Source organism: Diadema antillarum, unplaced genomic scaffold (genome assembly GCF_040938485.1).
Source record: "Diadema antillarum isolate AM-2024a unplaced genomic scaffold, OU_Dant_1.0 seq00001472_RagTag, whole genome shotgun sequence".
In the NCBI taxonomy this organism is placed as follows: domain Eukaryota; kingdom Metazoa; phylum Echinodermata; class Echinoidea; order Diadematoida; family Diadematidae; genus Diadema; species Diadema antillarum.
In genome coordinates, this window is record NW_027272211.1 from 630,471 (window position 1) to 654,614 (window position 24,144).

Sequence of the window (24,144 nt, forward strand, 5' to 3'; positions counted from 1 at the left end):
GAAGTATGTTGTGTGTGTCTGTGTCTGTATCACATAGACACAGCTAGGGGCGTCTATTTTGTAAAGCATTGATGCATAGCGCTGGGAGAGTACTGGAATCAGTGCGAGGTTTGCCTGTGGTTGCGTAACTGATGACGCATTTGAGTACCATGCTCTGCAATGTGCACGACAAGAATGTTAATTACGTTTGCTTGTTTGTTTGTTTGTTTGTTTGTTTGTTGTAGTCTTTTTAGCTTCAAGACTTGCTCAAAAATGACATTAGAAGTAAAATTCCAAAATTGATTTTCTGTTACAACAAGTAGGAGCAATGTTATGCAGAATTGCACATTATTATTTCAGATCTTAGTTGAGAAGATGAAAAATCGCTACTCATATAAAAACAATTTTGTGGTGATTGTCGGCTTGTCATGAACTCATGCTGTGAAATATCACTATGAAAATCTCATTCTTCGTTAAACTAAGATTATGTTGGGGATTTTTTTTTCTATGAGGAAAAAAAAGCAAAAGTAGGCCTACATGCTTCACTTGAACTAGATTTAGCTTGTTTGAAGTCACTAATCATGAAAGAATAAGACTGCCTGTATACTGTAACTGCTCGAGTGTGCGGCAAAATCAAATCCAACCGTCAACACACACATGAAAACTGCTTAAGAAAAGAATTTAAGGGGAAAACCTATGGTAAACTTGGCATCCTGCACGGTAAGGTCTGAAACAAGCAAGACTAGCTTCTCATCGACAGAGAGGTGTTGATGAAGAGACCCTTTCAACGCGTAATGACATATCTTAAATCCGGGTCAACAACCCGTTCGTAAAAACATAACGATCGAGTTATCGAGCGAGGGATCACGTGGGACCATCCGACTAAAGCTGTTGATTAACACCGATTTTGATCGGTAATATCGCGGGACGGGTTCCAAGGCCAAGATCGCGATATCTGTGCTAATGATCGTCAATATTGACGCCGATGCTCTTTATTGGCAAAGGCGCAGCTGATCATCGTTTATGGGGGGAAAAAATATATCAGTGTTTACCCGGGGAACCCCCGATCCATGAACACGTGCAAAGAATGTAGTGCGCGTCAGAATAGAAAGCTTTCTGTCACAAGGATCAATGCATGGCGAACAGTGTAAATTTCTCTCGCTGCATATTGTTTGTATATGGCTGTGTGTGTATAAAGTGTGTGGCGGATGTAGCTGTGTGTGTAATGTGTGTGGCGGTCGATGTAGGTGACAACAATGTGTACAGGTTTTCATAATTTGAAAATGTGTTACGTATAGCGACTGACACCCCCATTAAAGGCGTATGTAGTAATTGTGAAACTTTCTGCACAAGGACATTGTTTCCCGTGGTCAATTCAATGTGATCATTCTATCAGAAATAATTGATGAGATTCTACTTGGATATTATTTTGATGCCGATGATGGATTCTTCTGCAGATGCGCGTCTTTAATAATATGAATTTAATGAATGACGTATGGTATGACGGAAATGATTACGGTAATAATTCTGGTAATGCCAAAATAACACAAAGACACACAAAAATACATGCCGGATTACATTAAGGCGGCTGCTGACGACGTGTTTTATGGGTAGAAAACATTTCCCCGTTTCATTTGTAAGCCATCATTTACAGGCGGCATGGCGCTCGCTGTACCAATGGAAAGGAATTTTCTGTAATGTTTGCACTCTAACAGTGTGCAATGATGCCATTACATCAACTTAAAGGCAGTGCATGTACATGTCAATCAGTTGAGACAAAAGTAAAAACATCATGAAGTTTTTTTCAATGGAAACGTTTTAGCATCCCTCTCTCCACACAACGCCTTGGATTCACATTATGAAATTACTATGCAATCCCGTGTGCATCTTCGTAAGAAACTGCCGTTCTCAATGCTGTTGGTTATTTTTATAACGCCCCTCAATTACAAAGATACGAGCAAAACTACCATTTCTCAATATAAAGTATTCCCCTAAAAAATTGATACGTATATCGGTTTTTGCTTTTGAACTCTTTATGTATGTGTATGTATTATTACGTAATATAAAAGCATAAAAAGTTTGATAACCTCAAGTATCTATACATTCGCTAACTCTTACTCTTTATACTTCTCTTTCTATTTCCAACTACAGGCCTCCATGGACTTTGCAGGCATCCCCGCCGATAAAGGTAACTCCTTCACATTTCAAATTTCAAATTCAAATTCAACTTTTATTTTTCCCCAAAGAATATTCAAGTTAATAATTGGAATTAGACATCCATCTGAATAATAGAAAGGGAGCAAAGTGACGGTATGTTTATGTTTCAGATCAGTTTTAAAAAAAAGTTAATTTCGAACTTAGGTTCTTTTTATGCAACGTGGGGTTTCGTGCCATGTTCAATGTGACTTTCACAAACAGACTGGAATTAGAAGGGTGAGAATATTCGTCAGTGTCGGACATAAGAAAGTTTGGGGAATTTCAAAATTCTACACTGCAAAAAGTTCGGTGTTAAATATGAAACACCGCGCTGGTGTTAAATTTCCGATGCTCATTTATGGTGTGAGATTAACAGATTGGTGTCACTTCAAAATATAAAATTGTTTCTTGAATAGTTTCTTAGTTATTGTTCTTCTTGTTGATTTTGAACTTCAACAAGACGATAAAAAATTTTCCGATAAAGTACTTGATTTTTGACCAAAAAAAAAAAAGGGTGTAGACACATTTACACCACAGTAACACCAGTTTGTGTGGTCTTCTTTTGAAGCTGGACGGGTGTTATACCATTGACATTAACACTAGAAGTATCAAATCAACACCATGCAGTGTCATTGTTAAATTAACTCCAGCGCAGTGTCAATGTATCACTAACTACAGTGTCAAATTAACACCAGAAAGGGCCAGGTGAACACTTTTCAACACCATAAAAGCGTACTTTCTACACCTGTCCCGGTGTGGTCCTTTATTGACACTTGATCGGTGTTAGATTTAACACCCATGGTGTTAAATCTAACACCGCTCTTTTTGCAGTGTAAGCGTTTCCACAGAATAGGGCCTACGTAGCAAAGAGCTTGGCTTGTCAAGCTTTATAGTGAATTGAATTGTTTGCTGGAGGCTTGAACCCATAGTCTTCACAGTCTCAATGTCCCTCAAAGGTGACCACGAGACCTCCCTCCACGTTTCTTCTTTGCTTCCTAATTCCAGTGCTCGAGTTCTTCACCGATCCGGAACAGAGGCGGAAGTGGAATAAGAAGTCGCCTACATTCGAGATACTGGAAGAAAGGGACGACTTCAAGATCGTCTACACGTAAGTGCACCATTGAGCTTTGTGGGGAAATATCTCGATATCTCGTCGGTCATTTTCTTTGAAGCCGCCGTTTCGCCATCTTAACCACGCGCATCGCCCATGTATACGCTTGCGTATAATATAGCTCACGACGCCACGTGATCTTGGCGACAGGCTTTGCTGGAAAAAGCGAGCAAGTCACCATAGAGTGTGCCTGGTAACATGGCGGCGCCGCGGCTTCATGTTTTTGCAGCTTTAACCCTATAAAGCCCAAGCTATTTTGACCCCTTCCAGGCCCAGGCCCCCTATAACTTCTTTATAATGTAATATATCACCGTCATATTTGGCACATGGATAGAGCAACTCATACTCTACATGACCCAACATTTGAAATTTCTCAAGGTCACCTATTGAGGGCGCTAATTACCAAAATATAAAGAAATATATAGGATATATGCTAAAATCATATTTTTCTTTATATTTCTTTACCCCAGTATATATGCTTTTATTTTGTATCAATCATTTTCATATTAGCCACAAAGGAAAAGCAAGTCAACCATCACTATTTTTTATGGTTGAAATTTCTCAAGGTCAGCATGTGGGGGCGCTATTCATTACAATATATATAGAAATGTATTAAACCTCTGATGTATTGCTTGGGATAGGTACATATATTGGTATCACATTTAACATTTCCATAATATTGGAATTTTGAGTTTGCAGATTGATAATCCCCCTATGATCAACAAGTTATATTACAGGGAAAGCTTGTGTGAAAATGACACAAAATAAACGGGTAGTCTTTGGAAATGCTGTATTTTTGATTATTTCTAGTATGTCTATTGTTTGATGCCTACGTCATATAAAAATAAAGGAAATAATAAGAAGACCATTTCAGGATAATTCTTAACCATAATTACTTAACATTTTGGTTCTTCAGCAAATTATAGCCAAGAAAACCCACATTTCATTCAGTATTATATTGTTGATTGTAATTGGAACAGAAAAACATGCAAAATCTGACGAACATGGTTGTCAGTTTACGGTTGCCATGGCAACCAGCAATATCAAACATAGCTAAATTTTATACCAAAATGTTTGCTGTAAGATTTTAGGAAAAGTCACCAAATTTGGTTGAAATCGGGTAAAGGGTGTAGGAGTGGCAATCGAAAATACGGTAGGGGGCACAATGTGCCCCCCCCCCCCCCCCTTGGGCTTTTTAGGGTTAATGGGCCAATGAGATATCCAGATACTTCTATAGAGATCTTTAAAGACCACTGAAGCACGCATGGGTTGCTAGACTAATTTCACAGGCATTTGCATGAGAATATCATGGGGAGAGATGGATGGTTTGAGACGATAGTCATAATAAAATAATATCAAGTCGCTGCACGTGACATTTACATAATCTTCAAAACCGTTCGAATCAGAGGAGCGAACAAAAGATTTCTAAAATTGACATTTTTTATTCACTTTGACCCTAAGAATGGTTGTCACTTTTGTTAGCTGCTGGCGCATGCAGTTACTTTTGGGATCACTATACTGACGGAACTACTTTTTCCATTCAATAGCGGATATTCAAACAAGACTATTGATGGATGAAGCAGTATTAACGTAGCACAGCGACACGGCTCTTGCAGTCGTGTGTCTCGTATTGTTTTATAGAATGGAGTTTCCCTGTTGCACGCTTTCGAGTAATCGTTCAATCGTAGTAGAAACTAACCCTTGAAAATGCACGAATAACCACCCCTCAAAAGAATCCATGAACTCCCTTGCGTGAAGGAAATATTCTGCCTTGACACAAATAATACACGCCAAAGCGTCCATATCACGTGTAAAATATGATACATTTTATGCTGGTCGGTTCAGGGGTTTGCTAATTGTTGAGATTACAATTGCGAGAGTGCTATCTTTCTTTAATGATCTAATTTCATCGAAGAAAAAGGAAAAAAAAAACCTTTCAAATAACTTTTTTTTTCTTCTCGTCTCATCTGAGTGTGCAAGGACAAGTGTGTGTCTGTGTGCGTGAATGTGAGTCACATGTGTGCGTGTGTGTGCATGTGTGCACACGGTGAACCGCAAACCCAGTATTGATATGTGTGCACTGTGTATGTGTCTGTGTGTGTCACTGTGTATTTATGTAACAGAATGATCAAATTTCCTTTCTCTACCACGCAACGGAAAACCGCGCGAAGGAAATGGAAACCCAATATGGTTAAAGTAAATAGGGGAAAAAAGAAAAGTTTTGGGAGTCTGCTTTTTGGCATGCAACGAACCTCCACTATTCTGCCGACTCTGGTCTCCCAATCCAGACAAGGGGTAAAACTGTAACGGGCCGATCCTATTCTAAAGAGAAAAGTTCTCCGGGTCAAATACCACCGAGGAAAAAGTCTCGTCTACCTCGTAAAAATGAAAACTTCTTCTCGAGATGACGACGGGTTTAACCCTTCCTGTGCTGTTCTTGAGTGCCCATTGCTCTGCATCGGAACACCACCTGAACCTTGTACGCGCTGTCCCCGGCTACGCAGGGAAAGGGTTAACAGACCCCGATGAAACCAAGCACTCCCCTCTTTCTCCTCGTCCGTCGTCGTAGCGATGTTTAGAAAACAAACACGATTAACGGTCCATTGTGGAACTTTCTTAGCCTTGAGTGTGCATTGCCTGGTGGAAGGGGGGAGGGGGATTTTAGGAGGGGCGCCCTCAGAAACCTGAATAACAAAAAAGGGTTAACGGGTTAAGTCCAGGGTCAAAGGTCACTGCACCAAAGTGCTGACTGATTCTTCTTCTACATTTATTTTTCTTCCTGCACTCGGAAGTTGTACAAATTTGCATAGGGCAACCACAAATTGCTGTAGGATAGAATATGATTAAAGAGACATGCGCCCCCCCCCCTCCCGCCGCACTTGTTGTATGGTGATAACGGTTCTTCATTTCATCATTTCACACAGATTTTGAACGATGACGTTCCAGTTAACTCTTTTCCCTTCGAGACTCTTGACCTGCTATGTGGTTCTCCTCGGCAAGGCGTTTAAACTTGAGTGTATATGCTTTCCACCTTCCAGATCATCAGGGGAAAATAAACGTAGTGACCAACAAAGTAGGCCTATGATATACGAAAACTGATGGCATTTCTACTTTGTGGTCTTTGTTCACCCTCCGTAAACCGATACACCATTTTCTGTATTCCCCTAGAAATTAGACCTTCGGCAATCGCATTCTCACAACAGATATTGCTTGATGGTAATTGTTCATAGAGGGATGACTTGTATCAATTTTGATATAGTGGCGTGTGCGAGATTCGCTATATAATTTCATGGAAACATAATGTAGCATAAATAGATGGATGCAGACATTTTTTTTTTATTTCTTTTCTTCGAAACATGACGTAGCCACTATATCCAATGTCGGATACGCATTGCTATTGTATAGTGTTTTCCCTGTTTTTCCAAGGATGCGTATTGGCATCATGCAGTGATTTGTTATTATTCAATTCAATTCAATAGTTTATTTATTTCCATCATCACAAAGAAAAGAAAAGAAAAAATTGACATAATCCAAAGTGATACAATTTTTTTTCATTTCTCTTACACTCGTCTGATAAAGGATTTGTTCAATACAATATAAAGTATATTATACACGAATGATGTCGTAAAAAAGAAACAATGCACTTTGTCATGGCAACAAAAATAGTAAATATTATGAAAGTCCTATGAAAATTACTGAAATACCTCAGGTTAAGATGACTGAATAAACAAACGAATGAAGATGTATGAATAAGTTAATATAAACTATATTTGTTTCACATCCACCACCACTTTTTAACGTGGGTGAAGGGAGTAATTGATGTAGCGATCTGTCTGTCGATTAGTAGTTTGTGGATCGGTCCGTCCGTTGCAAGAATTTTCGATTTCAACTACACCTTGCTTGGTAAGCAAGGAGTGACCTTAGAGAGAAGACGTGCCAGGCGTACTACTGTACTCGGGGGTGTCGTTGAATGGGTTGCCATGGGAAACAACGATTTTCTCTTTCTTTCTTTCTCTTTTTGGCTATATACCTTGCAGAGCAAAAGTCTCCTGCAATACACACACACACACGCACACACATGTATATATATATATATATATATATATATATATATATATATATATATATGTATATAACAAACTACATATTCCCGACGGATATATACCAAAAGGATATATATATATATATATATATATGCCGTTATCACGGCAACCATGAATCACGAGCAAACCTTTTCTCTCACAAGGTCCATCATATTTATCATCTTAGGTGATAATACATGTATATTCCATCGACCAAATAAACGGATATTTTTCTATAGATAGGCCTTCATTTATAGCTATTACTTTTCTCCGGTTATGATCCGAGAATGCATGTGCTTTGCTCTACAGATTGTGTCATTGCACGTGCAATGAGGTAACGGAGATAAAAAAAAAGGAAAATGTGGAAGGTATATGATGTCAAATTTTAGATTTATAGTCGCACTAGTTCTTCTCAAGTGTTCTCTGTACTCCTTACTTCATAGTTTTCAAACTGAAAAAAAGCCAACCCTTTGAGTGCTTTGATTGCAAACTGGCACAGAAAACCCCATAGCAGTGTACACACTGTTCAGAGTCCCTGGCACAGAAAGGGATAAACAGTGCTTGGTGAGATATCTGCAGTGATGTCTCTCGTTCTCACTTTCAAGTTCTTTTCCATAACCCCCTTTGTCTAGCCAAATCACGCAAGCAGGGGCGGATCCAGGAATTCCGTAAAGAGGGGGCGCGTTTACAAAATTAAAGGGGGGGCGCACCCCTCCCCCATTTTTTTCTTTTATTTCTTTTGTTTCAACAAAAAATAAAGGGGGGGGGGGGGCGTGCGCCGGTTGCGGTCCTCCCTGGATCCGCCCCTGCTCAAGAGTATACAACATTGCGACATTTATAGATGAGTTACCATGACAACCACGGTTTATGATTAAAACATTTTCATCTCACAGTAATTGATATGGAGGAAGAGGGAGTGTATTGATCACCCTTAAGCTAATTCGTGTTTCATCCTTTCTTCTTCTCTGGTGTTCTCCTCCATGTCTCTCTTTCACTCAATCTCCCTCTTTCTTTCTATTCCTCATCACCTGCCCCACCCACTGCCTCCTGCCTTGCCCCCACCCCGTTCTTTCTCTCATGGGGGTGCTGTGGCATAGTGAATAAGACTTGCGACTCCCGATCAGAGGACCCGAGTTCGAATCCCGCCCAGTACGTCCTTGGAAAAAATGTTCTACCCACCATGTCCCTCTCTACCCAGGTGTATAAATGGGTACCTGGCAATGCTAGGGTAATAATAATAGCAGGGACCTCTGGTAGAGCAGTGGCAAAACCGAAGAGGCTTAACTGAAGAGACAAACAGTACCTTATTATTATCATTATTATTATTATTACTACTACTATTACTATAATTATTATTATTATTATTACAGAGTATTCAAGATGCCTACGGCGTGTGACGACCGGGACGTGGTGCAGTGCTGTGTGGTGAGGTCGGACGAGGAGCCCGTTCGTCACACCATCCTCTACAAGAGCTGCAACCACCCGAGCAAACCACCCAACAAGGGGCACATAAGGTTGGTCCCCATCCCCTCTCCAGGGAGGCCATTGTCTCTCCTTTTCTTATTTTCTTTTTATTTCTTCAATTCAGTTCAGTTAACTTTAGTTTATTTTTTTCCCATCAAGCAAGAGAAAAAAGTAAATACAATGTAATATAAAGCATGCTTAAAACAATCACATAGTTTGATTAATTTCAATCAAGGCAAAAGAAATGCAAAATGAAATTTCATTATTCTTGATTTCCATCAAACAAAAAGTAATACAAGACACAAAGTATACATTTTTTGTTGTTGTTGTCCATTCATTCATTATTAAACAGTTTGAAAGAAGTGCATGTCATAAGGTACAATTATACATAAAATATGTGTACGAATAATCATAATAACAAGAAAATAATGCACACTTTGTAATGGCGACAAAAGTAAATGCCGGTATGACGATGAAAAAAAAAAAAAAGTTGATACCCCTGTATATGGGAAATTAATCTATACTAAGGCCTTCCATTAGAGCATTTGATAATTTATATACATTGTATATGATGTTAATGATATAAAACCATATCGTGAACAATACTTCACTTCTGTTTGTAAGTTTTGCTATATTTTGATGAAAATATGTTTATAGATATTAGGAACCCATGAAAGACCACTGCTTATTGGTAAATGGGCTACCCTGACAAAAGATTAGGAATAAAATAGGTACATAGATAAATAAATAAATAAATAAGTAGTTTATAGATGAATAATGAATATATAAATACACGCATACATACACCCATAAATGAGTAGCTGAATAATATGATAGATAAAAATCTGAATAGATACATATACATGCATGTATACATACACACAATAGACCAACATACATACAAAAATGAATAAATGAATAAATGAATAAATGATAAATGATAAATGAATATCTAAATGAATAAATTTCCGAAATCTGTGCTTACTACTGCCCAGGGCTGATGTCGGAGTGATGGGGATCGTGATCAAACCAAAGGAAGGTGATGACGTAGCTACGCACGTGACATGGGTCGGACAGGTCAACCTGAAGGGGTGGATGCCAAAGATGATGGTCAACAAGGTCACCGTCGGTTACCCCGTCTCGCTGTATGACGACATCGTGACGGTAGGTATATTAGGATGAGTCAACAAAATGACGATAGTGATTATCATCATAAAAACATCAATTATGATAATACTACCACAACAACAACAACAACAACAACTACTACTACTAGGGCCTACTACTACTACTACTTATAATAGTAATAGTAATAATAGTAATAATAATAATAATAATAATAATAATAATTATTATTATTATTATTATTATTATTATTATTATCATCATCATCATCATCATCATCATCATTATAATATAACGACACTAATTATAATGACAATAACAATAAAAATAATTATAATGACAATAACAACAAAAATTTTTGTAGTATAAAACAAATAACGATAACAATAATGAAATGATGATCATTATATAATAATAATGTTAATAATGTTGATAATAATAATAATTAAAATAATAATAATAATAATGATAATGCCCGTTAATAATAACAACAATAACAGAAGTAACAATATCATAATAACGATAATAATTTGTTTTTATTTCACCAAATTGGATCTATTTTACATTGCCGTGAAGTAAGCAATCAATGTCTGCAAACAAGCAACCACAGTATATGATTAGGTAATGAATATGGTACCATAATTTGCCAAGAGCCGCAAACCACGCAGCCAATGACCTCAACCAGGGACCTCGTAATTCCATGAATGGTCTCTGGTCTTATTCTCTGATCTACAAGTGCTCGTCATGATTACGATATTAGCGAGCTTTAGATTTTAGACTCACGGACGTTCAGAGGGGAAAAAACATGGTCTGAGAGTGCGCAGTAGCTTGATGTGCGCTACTGCGCACGCTCAGACCATGTTTTTTCCCTTTGAACGTCCGCGCGTCTAAAATCTAAAGCTCCCTATTAGCGAGAATGTAAACCTAAGACGACCATTGATATCATTTCCATTTCTAAGAGTTAACATGGTGAGAATATTATGTGCCTCAAACAAAAAACCACAGATACAAAACTAGCTACTGTATTGGAGTTGCTTTCAGTATCATGCTGTTAATCATGTGTGGTAGGAAATCTACAACGAATAACTCAATCATCAGCATTAGCTATTTTTAGAGTAGCTCATTAACATCGTCTCTGCCTAACGAATGGTGTGAAGTGTTAGCGATTTGTTAAATCAATCCTTTCACACTTCTGCGCCTCCTATCTCTCTCTATATCTCTTCCTCGGTGAAGAGCATGTCCTTGAAATCTAACCTTGTTAACCGTGCTGGTAAAATTGATTGAACATTCTGCAAACATTGGCTATTATGCTGTCAGGTGACATGTCATGTGTGTCACATGTGACATGTCATGACTATTGTGACGTAGCAGTGAAGACAGTTCCACGACGTGTTCGAGTTGGCCTTCATTGATAAAAACAAAGGGGACGAATTCGTGGGGCGGTTTCATCAGAATCCGAAATAAACCGACAAAGACACAGAACATGAAACCTCCACATGGTTTGAATGACAGAGGGATATTAGTGTCGATCAAAGACGCAAGCTATTATAAGGTCGCAGTGCCATCGCCTATAACTATCATTGGTACACCAACATCGTGGTGGCACTGTGGCATAGTGGATAAATTAATGTCCCTCCCTCTCGACCCAGGTGTATAAATGGGTAACCAGCAACGCTAGGATAATACTAATGGCAGGGCTCTCTGAATGGTAGAGAAGTGTCAACACTAAAGAGTCTACCCTGGATATAGAAAACCATAACCATTATGTAGGCCTATCATATATTGTTATATATAATATATTACATATTGTAAATTGTATGCTATACATTATATATTATATATTACATATTACATATTATATATTATATATTATATATTATATATTATATATTATATGTTATGTATAATATATATTATATAATAATTGGGCCGTGACGCGAGAAAAGGGCCCTTAGGGCATTAAATACCGAAAATGAGTTTTCACCTCCACTTTGTGGAAGGAACTCTGCCGTATTTAGATATGCAAACCTTTATCTGTAATTCCAATCCTAAATGAACCCATTACGTCATTCAAAAAAGAATGTTTTCTAAAAATCCTGTCACTTTTTGATGCGTCTGTGCATGTGCGCGCAGTTAGCTAGTTGATCTTTTTTTGCGCGTATTGCTTTGTCAAACTTCCGCGCCGTTTTCTGGCGTTTGCGCGCAGGGCCTTTTCTCGGGTCACGGCCCATATCATATCATACATTTGTATTATATATTTTATATTGATCATCACGTCTTAGTCGAAGATTTAGCAACCACTTGTATTACAATGATGTTGGTGTTATTTTTTGATTGGCAGTACTGGAAGAAGCTGACGGGACAGGACAAGAAGGAAAAGAAGGACGCCAAGAGCGACGAGGAAGAGAAGAAGGAAGAAGGTGGCGAGGAAGCGGCGGCTGAGGGCGAGGCAGCAGCAGCAGAGGGCGAAAAGCCTGCAGAAAACGGCGAGGCGGCAGAGGGTGAGGCCGCGCCCGCTGCCGAAGAAACCAAGGCTGCGGACGAGAAGCCCGCTGAGGAGAAGCCTGCAGAGGCGGAGGCCGAGAAGAAGGAGGAGGCGGCGTCGGAGGAGAAACCAGCCGGCGAGGGCGCTGCAGCAGAAGCAGCAGAATAAGGCTTCACGGAAACGCTTTTAAAGATAACAGCAACAACAGAGTTAAATATGGACATTTTGAACACCTAACAATTGTAGGGTTTTGAGTTAAAGAGGAGAGAGAGTGCGAGAGAGAGTCTATTTGGAGAAGCATATTCTGTCAAGTCAACAGACCATTTTTTGCGTCTTTGTGTTCATATTTAAATTGTCATCTCTTTATTCTTAATATTATTCTTTCTTTCAATCTAGGCCTTAAAAGATCGACAGCCTCTGAAGAGCGCCCCCAAACGGCGGTCTTATCTTGATCTGCATGCAAGCGGGGAATAGAGGGGAATGATCACAGACATGTATTGTACCATTCTCTTTTTGGACATTTCCTTGAATCACCCACACCCGTTTACGCCACTATAAAATACAATCTTACCTTCAAGTAGGAATTAAAGTTGTTCTAAAGGCATTATTCTATAGGGTGTTATTTGAACAATTATTGTAATACATGTCTTCACCATGACTAGTTTTTCTCTCCTTGTATTGATTGGGAAATGCATGAAGTCTGCTCCAAAACACTTTCCGTTCAGCATAACAATAGAAGATAGGAGTACGCAGCAGCAAGAAAGGATTCTTTTCTCATTTGTTTTTGTATTATCATTATTATTCTGTTGTAAACTAAAAAAAAAAATCGTCTGCATTCTTCAAAACTTCTCTGTATCTCTCTTGTCCAATGTCTTTATTCTCTGTGAAAAAAAAAGGAGGAATACAAAATAAGGAAAACGAAATTCAACGACTGCTCGGGACGGTCTTTTCGTCCAAAATAGCGAAGTCCAGTGTGTAGATTGCATTGATATTAATGGTCAAAGCGATATGTGTGTAACCCATCGACAGACTCTATGTCGTTTGTCTCTAGTTGCAGTTTGTGACCTCGACTTGTAATGCAGTGTTCATGCGATCAACAGAAGTTGTCAGCATGACGTCATCATGACGTCAATTTGCGCGGGATATACATATATATGTATATAATATATATTATAAGAGCAAGAGATGGTTGGTTTTTTTTTCGGTGTCAGCAAGCTAGCTGTTCATAACTGTAACAGCTGATTGATTAAATATTGGAGTAGTGTGGTCGACGCTTTTATTTTCAAAATGTATTTCTTTGCCTCCTGGTGTTTTTGGCGGAGAAAGAAATAAAAAAGCTTATACATCAATGTCTTTTTAAAAGATTTACAGGCATTATGCCAATCACACTGAGCTGTAGATTGCTAGCCCGACGTTCGCATATATTTGGATAAGTATGAAAAGATACTGATATCATGTGCGTGGTGAATGAGCCAAAAGCTGTATTTTAAACAGATTAAAAGTGTATCACATAGAGTGTAGCGACAAGCTTCTGTCAGTGACGTTTTGGAGGAGCTCGTTATAACCGTCGTCTCCTTCTCCAGGTAACTTTTTAAGACTCGCTCTTCTTTCCACAGACGTCACACCCATCGGTAACGAGTCGCACACATGAATGTCTGTGGATGAATACTCAACTTTGAGTTTCATCGCGCAGTCGGAGTGTTTGGAGGGGCGTTAGCAGTCACCGGTCACCACAGTGTGTGTAGTCACGGCGCGAGTGCATTGGTTGACTTACCTGTTCCGTCTCCTTTTACATGTTAACATCTACCCAAGACGGGCATGCACCAATATGCATTTGTCCAGCGTCTAGCACGTCGCTGATTGGCTATTTTGATCACGTGTGTGTTCGTGTGAGGACAGCGCACTGTGTCGCGCTCACCATACAGGCGACTCGTTGAACAATACTTCATGATTGGAACCAAGGTGTGTTTAAGTCTGGGCATCTCTTTGTCATTCAGATGTCATTCAAAATATCCTTGAGGTGTCTTTCAGCTATCACTTCCTTAGGACGTGTTCCCGAAGACTTTTTAGTTTGAGTATGATCAGCAGAGAAAGGTTGTGTATTGGAATGTGCTTGAGGAGGTAGAGATCGATAACACCTGTAATACGAAGCGTGTAATATTGTCTGTTTTTGTTGTGACGTAGCATTGAGAGGAATGGTGCCTTGCGTTTGGGTTACTATGGTAACGATATAAACAAAAGTGTTTTTAAAAAATCATTTGACGGCTTCCGGTGTACATATTCATTTCATTTTTTCAAATTTTTTGCTAAATAAGATCTTTTCAATTTGAAAGCAGTTCTGTTCAGATAGATTAAATAGGTACAGACCCACAGAAAATGCAGTATAGGAACTCGATTGGTACGGTCGACCGAATAGCCTTAATTTGAGGTAAGTACTATCAGTGCAGAAAGATGTATTTTAGCCCAAATGCTGCAGAAATCTAGAGAAAGGACACAGAATTTTAACTTAGATATGAAAAATATAATCAATATTTTTTACGAACAGGCGATCCAGAACGTATGAATTCAATTATGAAGATTCGCCGGTTCGTGTTATCGATGACAGTTCTCATCGACCGGAAAGTTTTAGGGTTTCTTTTTAAAGAGAACGAACTACGTGTAACCTCTGTTTGTAACAGTTTGGATGACATGGTATTTCTTAGATGATATTTTTCTTATATCAATATCAACCATATAACCATTTCCAAAGTGAAAGTACAGTTTGTTCGGACGTAAGTTGTTGGAGCCTTAAACATTAAACAACTATCGATACTAACAAATGTCCAGTTTTTATCGTCGATATTATCGTTATTCGCTTTTGTGTTACCCCAATGCGTGAGCTGATGTATACAATATGAATCGCTCTTGTTCCAACATGTCATATACAATCGTCTGTACAGTGTTCACCTGTGCATCGACACAGTCTCTCATTTCGGCGCCATCGATATACCGTCTCTAGTTTAGTGTTGGTCTGGACTTACCCTCACAATGGTGCTGTAGTCTATAAGAGTCAGACCGTACCTCTTACATCAGCGCCAGCGGCTGACTTGGGAGAGTGAAGCGATTCCGAAACGGCGGGCTCGGGATCGATAGGCCAAAATGTCGATCAATTCCATCCAACGCTCGACGCGGCAGGATACTACATGTAGTAGCTTCATCTGGAAAATTGTACTGCTGTTTATAGATTCTGTACTCGTGCGACTACGCAAACGTCACCAAAATAGGGTTTAATGGTTGCGTTCATCACACATAGGCCTACACATACACACTCACATACACAAGTCGTGGTTTACATCAGTAGATAGCAGAATACTTGCGCATGTAGCCGTACGGCGTTAAAGTCAGTTTTATCCTATGACAATGGGATCCCATAGCACGCGAGAGACAGAAATACACATAGTTACACACTGTTTTGCTCCATTAAAGGATGATGTACGCCGCACAAATTTGTCATTGAGTAAGTTTTCACGTAGAGGCTGTTGCTTTTAAAAGGTGCTCGGAAAGATTGTGGTACAAGTTGTAGTTTCGTTATTTCCTTGGCGGTTTTTTTTTTTCCCAAGTTCGTATCTGTTTTGTCAGGGAGTCTTGTTTTATTTTGCCATGCTTTCCTTTGTTGTTGTTGTTGTTGTTGGGATTTTTTTTTTTTTTACCGTGCGTCACAGCTGTGTTGAGCTTCGCACTGAGAAATGTTGCGTTGGCCCAGTTGTTATATTTGTCTCCTTGGTAACCGAAGTCCGAAATATCTTCGGTCGGCATTTTGGCAGTAAAAGGGTTGTTCGTAGCTATTTTTGCTGTGTGTACTGGGTATCGCTATAAACCCACGGGAAAGCGCAAATGTTTATGTTGTAGGATATCATTCTTGCCAGTGTAATAACATGGACGTTTGTCTCGGACAACTTGTCTTAGCTATGCATTCATTCAATTATTCATTCATTTTTTCTTTCTTTCTTTCTCTTTGACATTACTGTAACAAATTTTTCCACACTGCTTCCTGTATGGTTTGAAGAAAGACAAATTTCTGTGCGTGTGTATCATTCACTGTTTTTAAGGCCTTCCACATACTTCCGCAAAACTAACAATTTATTTTACGTAAAGATAGCGATTCAGAGTCTTTTTAAAGAATGAGGCATTTTATACACTGTAACACCAAGGAAAGTGCATTATGTTGATTGTTTAATTGTCTAAGTCTTATTATACCGGAAAGTCTTGTGTGTATTTTGTAAGTTTCGGCATGCCATTTCTTTACATGTGTATATAAAACGTCTTGATATATAAGTTATTTATACCGAATGATTATAATTTGTTGATGTGAACGTAGGGACTTATTTCGGTCTAGCTAGTGAGGGCGGGCTTTATAACAAGGGGGTAGATGTGTTGTATTATACTGTTTGTTTTCATACGAATGATCTCTTGACATTTAATTGATTAAACTATCGCCCCCTCCCCCTTTCTTTCAAATACTACACAGCTGCATGACAAATGTGTGGGTTGCACGTGGTCGCGTTTTAAAAGACAGCGCCGACTGTATTGATTGATTTATTGCTCGGGAGACCTCTCAGCTACACTTTAATAACAGACAAGCAATGTCATACCGTCGTAGATTGACATTCTGTAGAGGCATCAACAAAATCTGTGCTGTTATATCTCCGGCGAGGCGAACGCCATTTTGGTGACATCATACTTTCGCAGATCGCGGCGTGCTTGTCGGCGTTACTATAGAAACAACGCGCCAACATACATGGTATAGGCACACGTCTATAATAATAGGTGGTAACGTAACGGTTATATTACACGAGGTGTATCAATGAAGACGGATTGTACGGATAGAATATAGAGTAGTTAGAGTATCACGGTATTTTCACAGCACTGATTTGTGTCTTATGGAAACAACAGCAGCAGCAGCAGAAGAAGAAAGAGAGGAGTCGAATAATACAATAGTAAAAATAGAAAAATGTATATGAGTGTTTTTTGCAAGGCTGGTTAATGTTCAGCGCGCGAAGAATCTGTACAAATGCATTTTCGCAGACTTCAAACACACATTATGCAATGATATTCGAAGATTACGTGCTCCAATGACACACGCAGAAACCAATGATTGATTTGGATAGCTGAGCCTTAAGGCTGAAACAAGGAAAATAGGGACAGGTGCGAATGACACGTATGCATCTTGGCATAATTTGTATGTTGTTGTTTTTTTCCTTTTCCTTGTGTTAATATTTCTTAGTAGAATCTCTGAGAATGATCTGAATTTGAAAAAAAAAAGTACATACAGTGATAAGGCATGAATGCACATATTTTTTGAGAGTTCAGATGCAAGAGGGCTTTAACTGCAGCAGAGAGAGAGAGAGATGCTCCACTCGAGTCCTTTTGCAACTGAAGTCGTCTCTATTCGATGACACAGTGTATTTGATGTACATACATGTAAAATATAGTGTGCTAACTGCCATATGGAGTTAACTGGGTAATGTTACTATTGTAAAACGTGACTGTGCTTAGGTAAGTAAGCAAATCGCTCTAGCATTTAGATTTCAAAAAACAGAAAAACAAACAAAAAATACGAAGATTACGTGATAGTAAATTTGCAATATAGCCAGTATGTTGATTTCGGCACGCTTTGTCACTTACATGCCACGTTGTGATATAGACAAATGATATACCGTATTGTATGTATATTGTTCATAACAATTAATGTTGGTTGCCCGAGATATATACTTTGAATTGGATTTTCTCACTTCTTAAGACGTTATAATGGACTCTAGTATGGAACTTTTGACAAAGCATTGACTTATAGTCTGTACAACGTATGTTACTTCCGCACAGTGTAAACTTAGTGGTTAGCTCGTAGCTTCGAATGTAGAATAGTAGAGATTACAGCGTTTTTTCTATATGGTCCATGCAGTAAGGGAACACGTGATCCTGGATTATACATAGTGATTTCTTGAGTATGTGCAAAAAGAAGAAGAAAAAAAAAAGAATACAGGAGGCCACAATTTGGATGTTACAACATACACTCACACTGCTGTTGCAGGATTTCTGGTGTCTCCGAGACTCAACTCGGACCGTGATGTTTGTTTGACTAGTGAAGCGATGTTATTAAAATTCCTATGTTAAGAAAAAAAATGTCTGTTTTTGATGGAGTCATGATTGATCATCTTAAAAATCACATCTTTTATTCGACGAGTGAAGTGCGTGGGTGACTTTACTGTTATTCTTTTTTTAAGTCTTGATTGCACAGCTTTGACTGCTTCATGATGATGGTGGATGATGATGATGATGGTGGTGCTGGTGCTGGTGCTGGTGATGATGATGTTTATAGTGATAGTGATGATAATGGTGATGATAGTGGCGACTGTGATGCACTCAGCTAGTGTTGGTAGTGGTGAGGTGATGGTGATGTTGATGGTACGTGGTGATTATTGTGGTGATGGTAGAAATAGCGATGGTGATGATGGTGGTTGTGATGGCAGGTGATGGCGATGGTGATGATGGTGGTGGTGATGTCGAAGATGATGTGGTGGTGGTGATGATGTTGATGCTGCTGCTGCTATGCTGGTGACGGTGGTAGTGGTGGCGAGGTGATGGATGCAATGATGGTGGTGGTTGTGATAGTGGTTTTGTGATGGTGATGATAGTGGTGGTGTGGTGGTGATAGTGGTGGTGTGATGGTGATGGAAATGGTGGTGTGGATGGTGATGTGGACGGTTATGGGGGATTGTAACGGTGGTGGTGGTAGTGAAGGTGGCGGAGATGGTGATGATGGCACTAGTGATGATGGTGGTAGTGACGGAGGTGATGTTGATGGTGGTGGTGGTGGTGAGGTGATGGTGATGTTGATGGTGGCGATGATTGTGCATGATGAAGGCATTGATGGTGGTATTGATGATTGGGATGGTGATGACGAAGATGATGTTGGTGATGGTAATGATGGTAGGGTGGTGGTGAAGTTGGTGATGGTGATGGTGACGATGGTGGTGGTGGTGACGATGATGATAGTATCCATGCTTCGGATGGTGATGATAATGGCGGTGGTGATGGAGGTGATTGTGATGGCAGTGCGAGGTTAGTGATGGTGATTGTAGTGATGCTAATGGGGTGATGATGTTGGTGATGGTGATGGTGTGTTGGTGGTGGTGATGGTGATGATGGTGTTGGTGGTGACGATGATAATGGTATCGATACTTGGGGTGATAATGATAGTGGTGGTGGTGATGGTTTTGGGGAAGTTGATGGTGGTGATGGTGATGATGGTAAAGGTGGTGATGGAGGTCACTGGGATGGTGGTGTGGTGTTGGTGGTATTGGTGGTGGTGGTGGCAGTTGTGATGGTGATGGTGAAGTTGATGTTGATTCTGGTAATCGTGATGGGAATGATGAGGAGCAGCAAGAGGGAAAAAAGGAGAGCGATAAGAATACAGATGGCATATATATATATATATATATATATATATATATATTTATTTATATATGTATATATTACATATACCCTATATATGTAACATATGATATAAACATATTATTAGGATTTATATAGTATTATAATCAGTTGAGAACCAGAAGGGTGCTATCGTGTTCTAAGATTTAAGAGTAAACAAAAACAGAACAATCTATTTTCACAAAATCAAAAGCTTACATTTTCAAAGGAGGGTAGATTTATAGCCATTGTTCCAAATATTGGGTAAAATGGCACCCTTGCTGTTCTCATTTCAACATTTTACACAAAGTTAAAAAGATTTAAAATTGTTACCATAATGTAGAGGTGATCAAGTTCTACAACGTGATACCAATAACTCAATGCCTAAAAAAACTGCGATAACGCCCTTTTGGTTCTCAGCCAACGATATTATATATTCTTTTTCCTTTACCCTTTCGATCAATGTCAACTTTCGCACAGAGTGAAGTTTGTTGAGATTAAATTTTTCAGTCTCTATACATGATACAACACTAAAAAAGAGACATAAAAAGTGTATGAATGTCCACTCAACCTTAGCATCAATCATGTAAGCCACAGTTGGTGGAATTTCTGCTCAAAACCCTCCAAAAGTTGATGTGGATGGGACTAGAGCCTGTGATGTGGCTGGAGGCACGTACACACAACACCACAAACTGGAATCACATGTCATTACTGATATTGTTCTTGTTGGTGTTTTTTTTTTTTATTGAAATGTATCAAACAAGTGCGCAGCACATTTACCACACATTTACAGCACTATTGGTACATAATACAATCGATTGTGTAACATTCATACGAACCTACCCCGACCAAAACAGAACCACTGTACACTAAATTTTAAAAAAAAGAAAAAAAAAAGGTCCCTACCAGGCAAAAGCTCTGTAAGATTTCTCAAAACTTCCATGCCATTGTAGCTCAGTGAACAATACCACAAAGTCTCAATCATGGGGTCCTTGGTTCAAATCCCCAGGAAGTAACTGCTTGCCCCACATCAAGGCACCTTGTAGCTTAGTCCTACCAACCGGGACTTCGGTCCCTCGGTTGCTTGCTAACCAGCATTCATCACAACCTCAGCAGCCATGCAAAACAACTCAATAACTTTTAAATGAATATTCAAATTCACATCCAAATAATATCACAGTTATAAAATCTAGTTTTCCTTCCATAAAAAGTACTTTGTATGATACATATCACACTATGTAGAAGAATGTATACTGTAATTCGCATTCTTATCTACAGCCCCATTATATAAATCACATCAATGCATATACGCAATATATGAAACAATGGAATGGTGGGAATAAAGGCAGAATACAATGAGGAAAGACTACAATCAACTTGCTTAGTTGTCTTTTCAGTTTTTTAAATGGACGGAATGGACTGACACTCCCTGCAGAGAACAAACATTGAAGCAGAACATATGAAAAAAAATATACATATAGGATATACAGTATATAATAAATATGTGGAAAAAAAATCAGATACTGCTGTTGAAGTTTGGCAGGAAGAGGATCTGAATTGGTAGTGTAGATGATTTAAAGCAAATATCTGCTCCAAGTTAAGGTTGCCCAAAGCAAGTAGAAAGCAGAAGTACAGAAAGGTCCCTATCAAAGAAAGGGTTAAATCTGAATTGAACATTGAGGGAAATTGTACCAAATATTACGTATCATTTGTCAGAAATTGGATGGAACTCTTTCATCTTCTCATCACCATCAAGTTTAAAGGGATTGTATAGTTTTGGTTGAGACCTAATTTCAGGTTTCTAACATTTTTTGGTGAGATAATGAGAAACCTCTTATGAAATATGAAAGAGCATGTAATTTTATGAGGAATTCAACATTTATTTAATGAAAATTGGTTTTGAAATTGCTGAGATATCTAAAAAAGAGGGATTCTAATAAAGTGTGGGACCCACACTTTATTACGATCGCTTTGTTTTACTTTGTTTTTGGATGTTTCAGTCATTCCAAACCCGAATTTCATCAAATAAACTTAGAATTCCTCTTAAATGGTATGCTCTGTACTATATAATAAGTGTTTTCTTGGTATCTTGCAAAAAGTTAAAAGCCCAATTCTCATTTCCACCAATACTGTACTATCCCTTTAACATCAAATGGGAGTTTCCATCAAAGATGAATATTACAGAAGTGAATACAATAGGTACAGTGCACTCCCGTTACAACGAAATTCCGGTTACAGTGAAGTAAAAATTCAGGCCCAAATTTATCAGCAATATAGCATTATATACTTTATTTGTTTGGTTACAACGACATCTATACTTTACAAAAGAAAACTGCCAGTCCCAAGGACTTCGTTATAGAGGAAGTCAAACCATTTTGACTTTAAAGAACACTGCGCCATTCAAATTGGGAATTACAGCTGCTGCTGCTTCAGTCTGGAACATGCAGAGGAAAGGGGACTATCCACCTCAAAGGGACTATTCAATGCCTTTTTAGAGACTTTTTCGTCATACAATACCCATCATCATGCTAGGACGATAGTGAGAAACCTGCAAAAATCAGTCATTTGGTTAGAAACTGTGATATTTGTCAAAGAATTGACTATCTGATATCGTAACTGCCTCTAACCAACATTTCCCTTTGATCAACTCCGTGTGTGCCACGTTTACATACCTAACTCGGTCAACAGCTTGTCAACTTTGCATATTTTGCGCAAACGCCCAACTGCGCATAAACCGATCACTAAATCACAATATGCCACAGTACTAGTGTCGTAGTCACAGCTTTGCCACAAAACTTATATTACAGCAAAGCTTGCACCTTTCTCTTAATCACATCTTTTGTGCTTTTCTAGCATAAATGCTTCAATAAAATGCTGCACGGTTTTGTAAAAATAGAATGCTTTCCAAACAAGCTCATGCAATACAACATGGCACATGAGGGGTTTACACCACGGCACACAGAGTTAACCTTCTCAGTTTCATCTTAAGAAAATGTAATAGCCAATATACACAAACCAGGAGCCAACTGTAATGACAGAGTTAATCTAAACATTATAACAAGGTCTGAAGAACTGTGACAAGATTAACAGCTCCAAATTATTTTGGTCCTATCGATCCTGGGCGGCCTCTTTAGCATTACCATTTCACTCCAAGGGGGTGCTGTCACTATCCCATCACTCAAACATCGGCAGGTACCCCTAGGTATAACCCCCAGGTACAGAGGGACCACAGTGCTCAACACGTCTTGTCCATGAACATGGGGGGATCCAGGAATGGAATTCCGTAAAGGGGAGGCCCCTTTCCAAAATTAAAGGGGGTGCACGCACCCCCCCCCATTTTTTCTTTTTATTTCTTTTGTTTTGACCAAAAATAAAGATGGGGCGTGCACCCCCCTCTGGATCCGCCACTGATGAATGTACATACCTGGCAGACTTTGAATCACTGATCTACGGTCTGGGCATCCAGAGCTTAATCCACAATTCCAAAGGGCTTCCCTACACACAACAGGCTGGATTTGAATTGCTGATCTACCGTCTAAGCATCTAGTGCTTCATCCATAATACCGAAGTGCTTCCCTGTGCACACTGGGTTGGATTTGAACCGCTGATCTACTGTCTACACATCCAGTGCTTCATCCGTAATACCAAAGGTCTTCCTTTCACACACCAGAGTGCGTTGAACCACTGATTTACTGTCTGTGTGTCTAGTACTTCATATACAATACAACAGTGCAGCCCTATGCACACTGGGCTGGATTTGAACCACTAACTTACTGTCTATGTGTCTAGAGCTTAATCCACAATACCACAGTGCAGCCCCCCCCCCCTTCTCACAAGTGGGTGGGGCCACACAGATATAAAAGGAATACTGTATATGCCATATATTTCGTGAGTCTAAATTTTCGCGAATCGGGAATTCCCGACAATTTCGCGAGTGGATAAATTCGTGATTGTGGAGTCCTGTACTGAATGGAGAAATGTACACGCGTACGTAACATTCACATCGGGATCAGAGTCAATATTTTCGCGAATAGCACCTGTCTCGCGAAATTCACGAAAATAAAAACCTCGCGAAATATTTGGCGTATACAGAACCCCACACACACACATAGCGGGGCCAGCCCAACGTCACCGGTCTATTTGTACATACACATCATCCTTGTCCATTACACCCTTGTGTGACAAGGCACTCATACCGGCCGACCAAACCCACCCACCTACCTAACCCCCTCTTCCCTCCAAAGCCCCCTATA

At 39.2% G+C, this 24,144-nt stretch overlaps 1 protein-coding gene across 1 annotated transcript in view; it reads left to right on the forward strand.

Moving 5' to 3' along the window:
- Positions 1–14,917, forward strand: part of LOC139709823 (uncharacterized) — a 94,188-nt gene extending 79,271 nt beyond the window's left edge. Inside the window, exons 2-6 of the mRNA XM_071621784.1 lie at positions 2,131–2,167; positions 3,181–3,283; positions 8,739–8,882; positions 9,828–9,996; positions 12,299–14,917. Coding sequence (XP_071477885.1) covers positions 2,131–2,167; positions 3,181–3,283; positions 8,739–8,882; positions 9,828–9,996; positions 12,299–12,610 — 765 coding nt within the window. The 3' untranslated portion in view covers positions 12,611–14,917. The remainder of the gene's footprint in view (positions 1–2,130; positions 2,168–3,180; positions 3,284–8,738; positions 8,883–9,827; positions 9,997–12,298) is intronic.
- Positions 14,918–24,144: the final 9,227 nt, after the last annotated feature.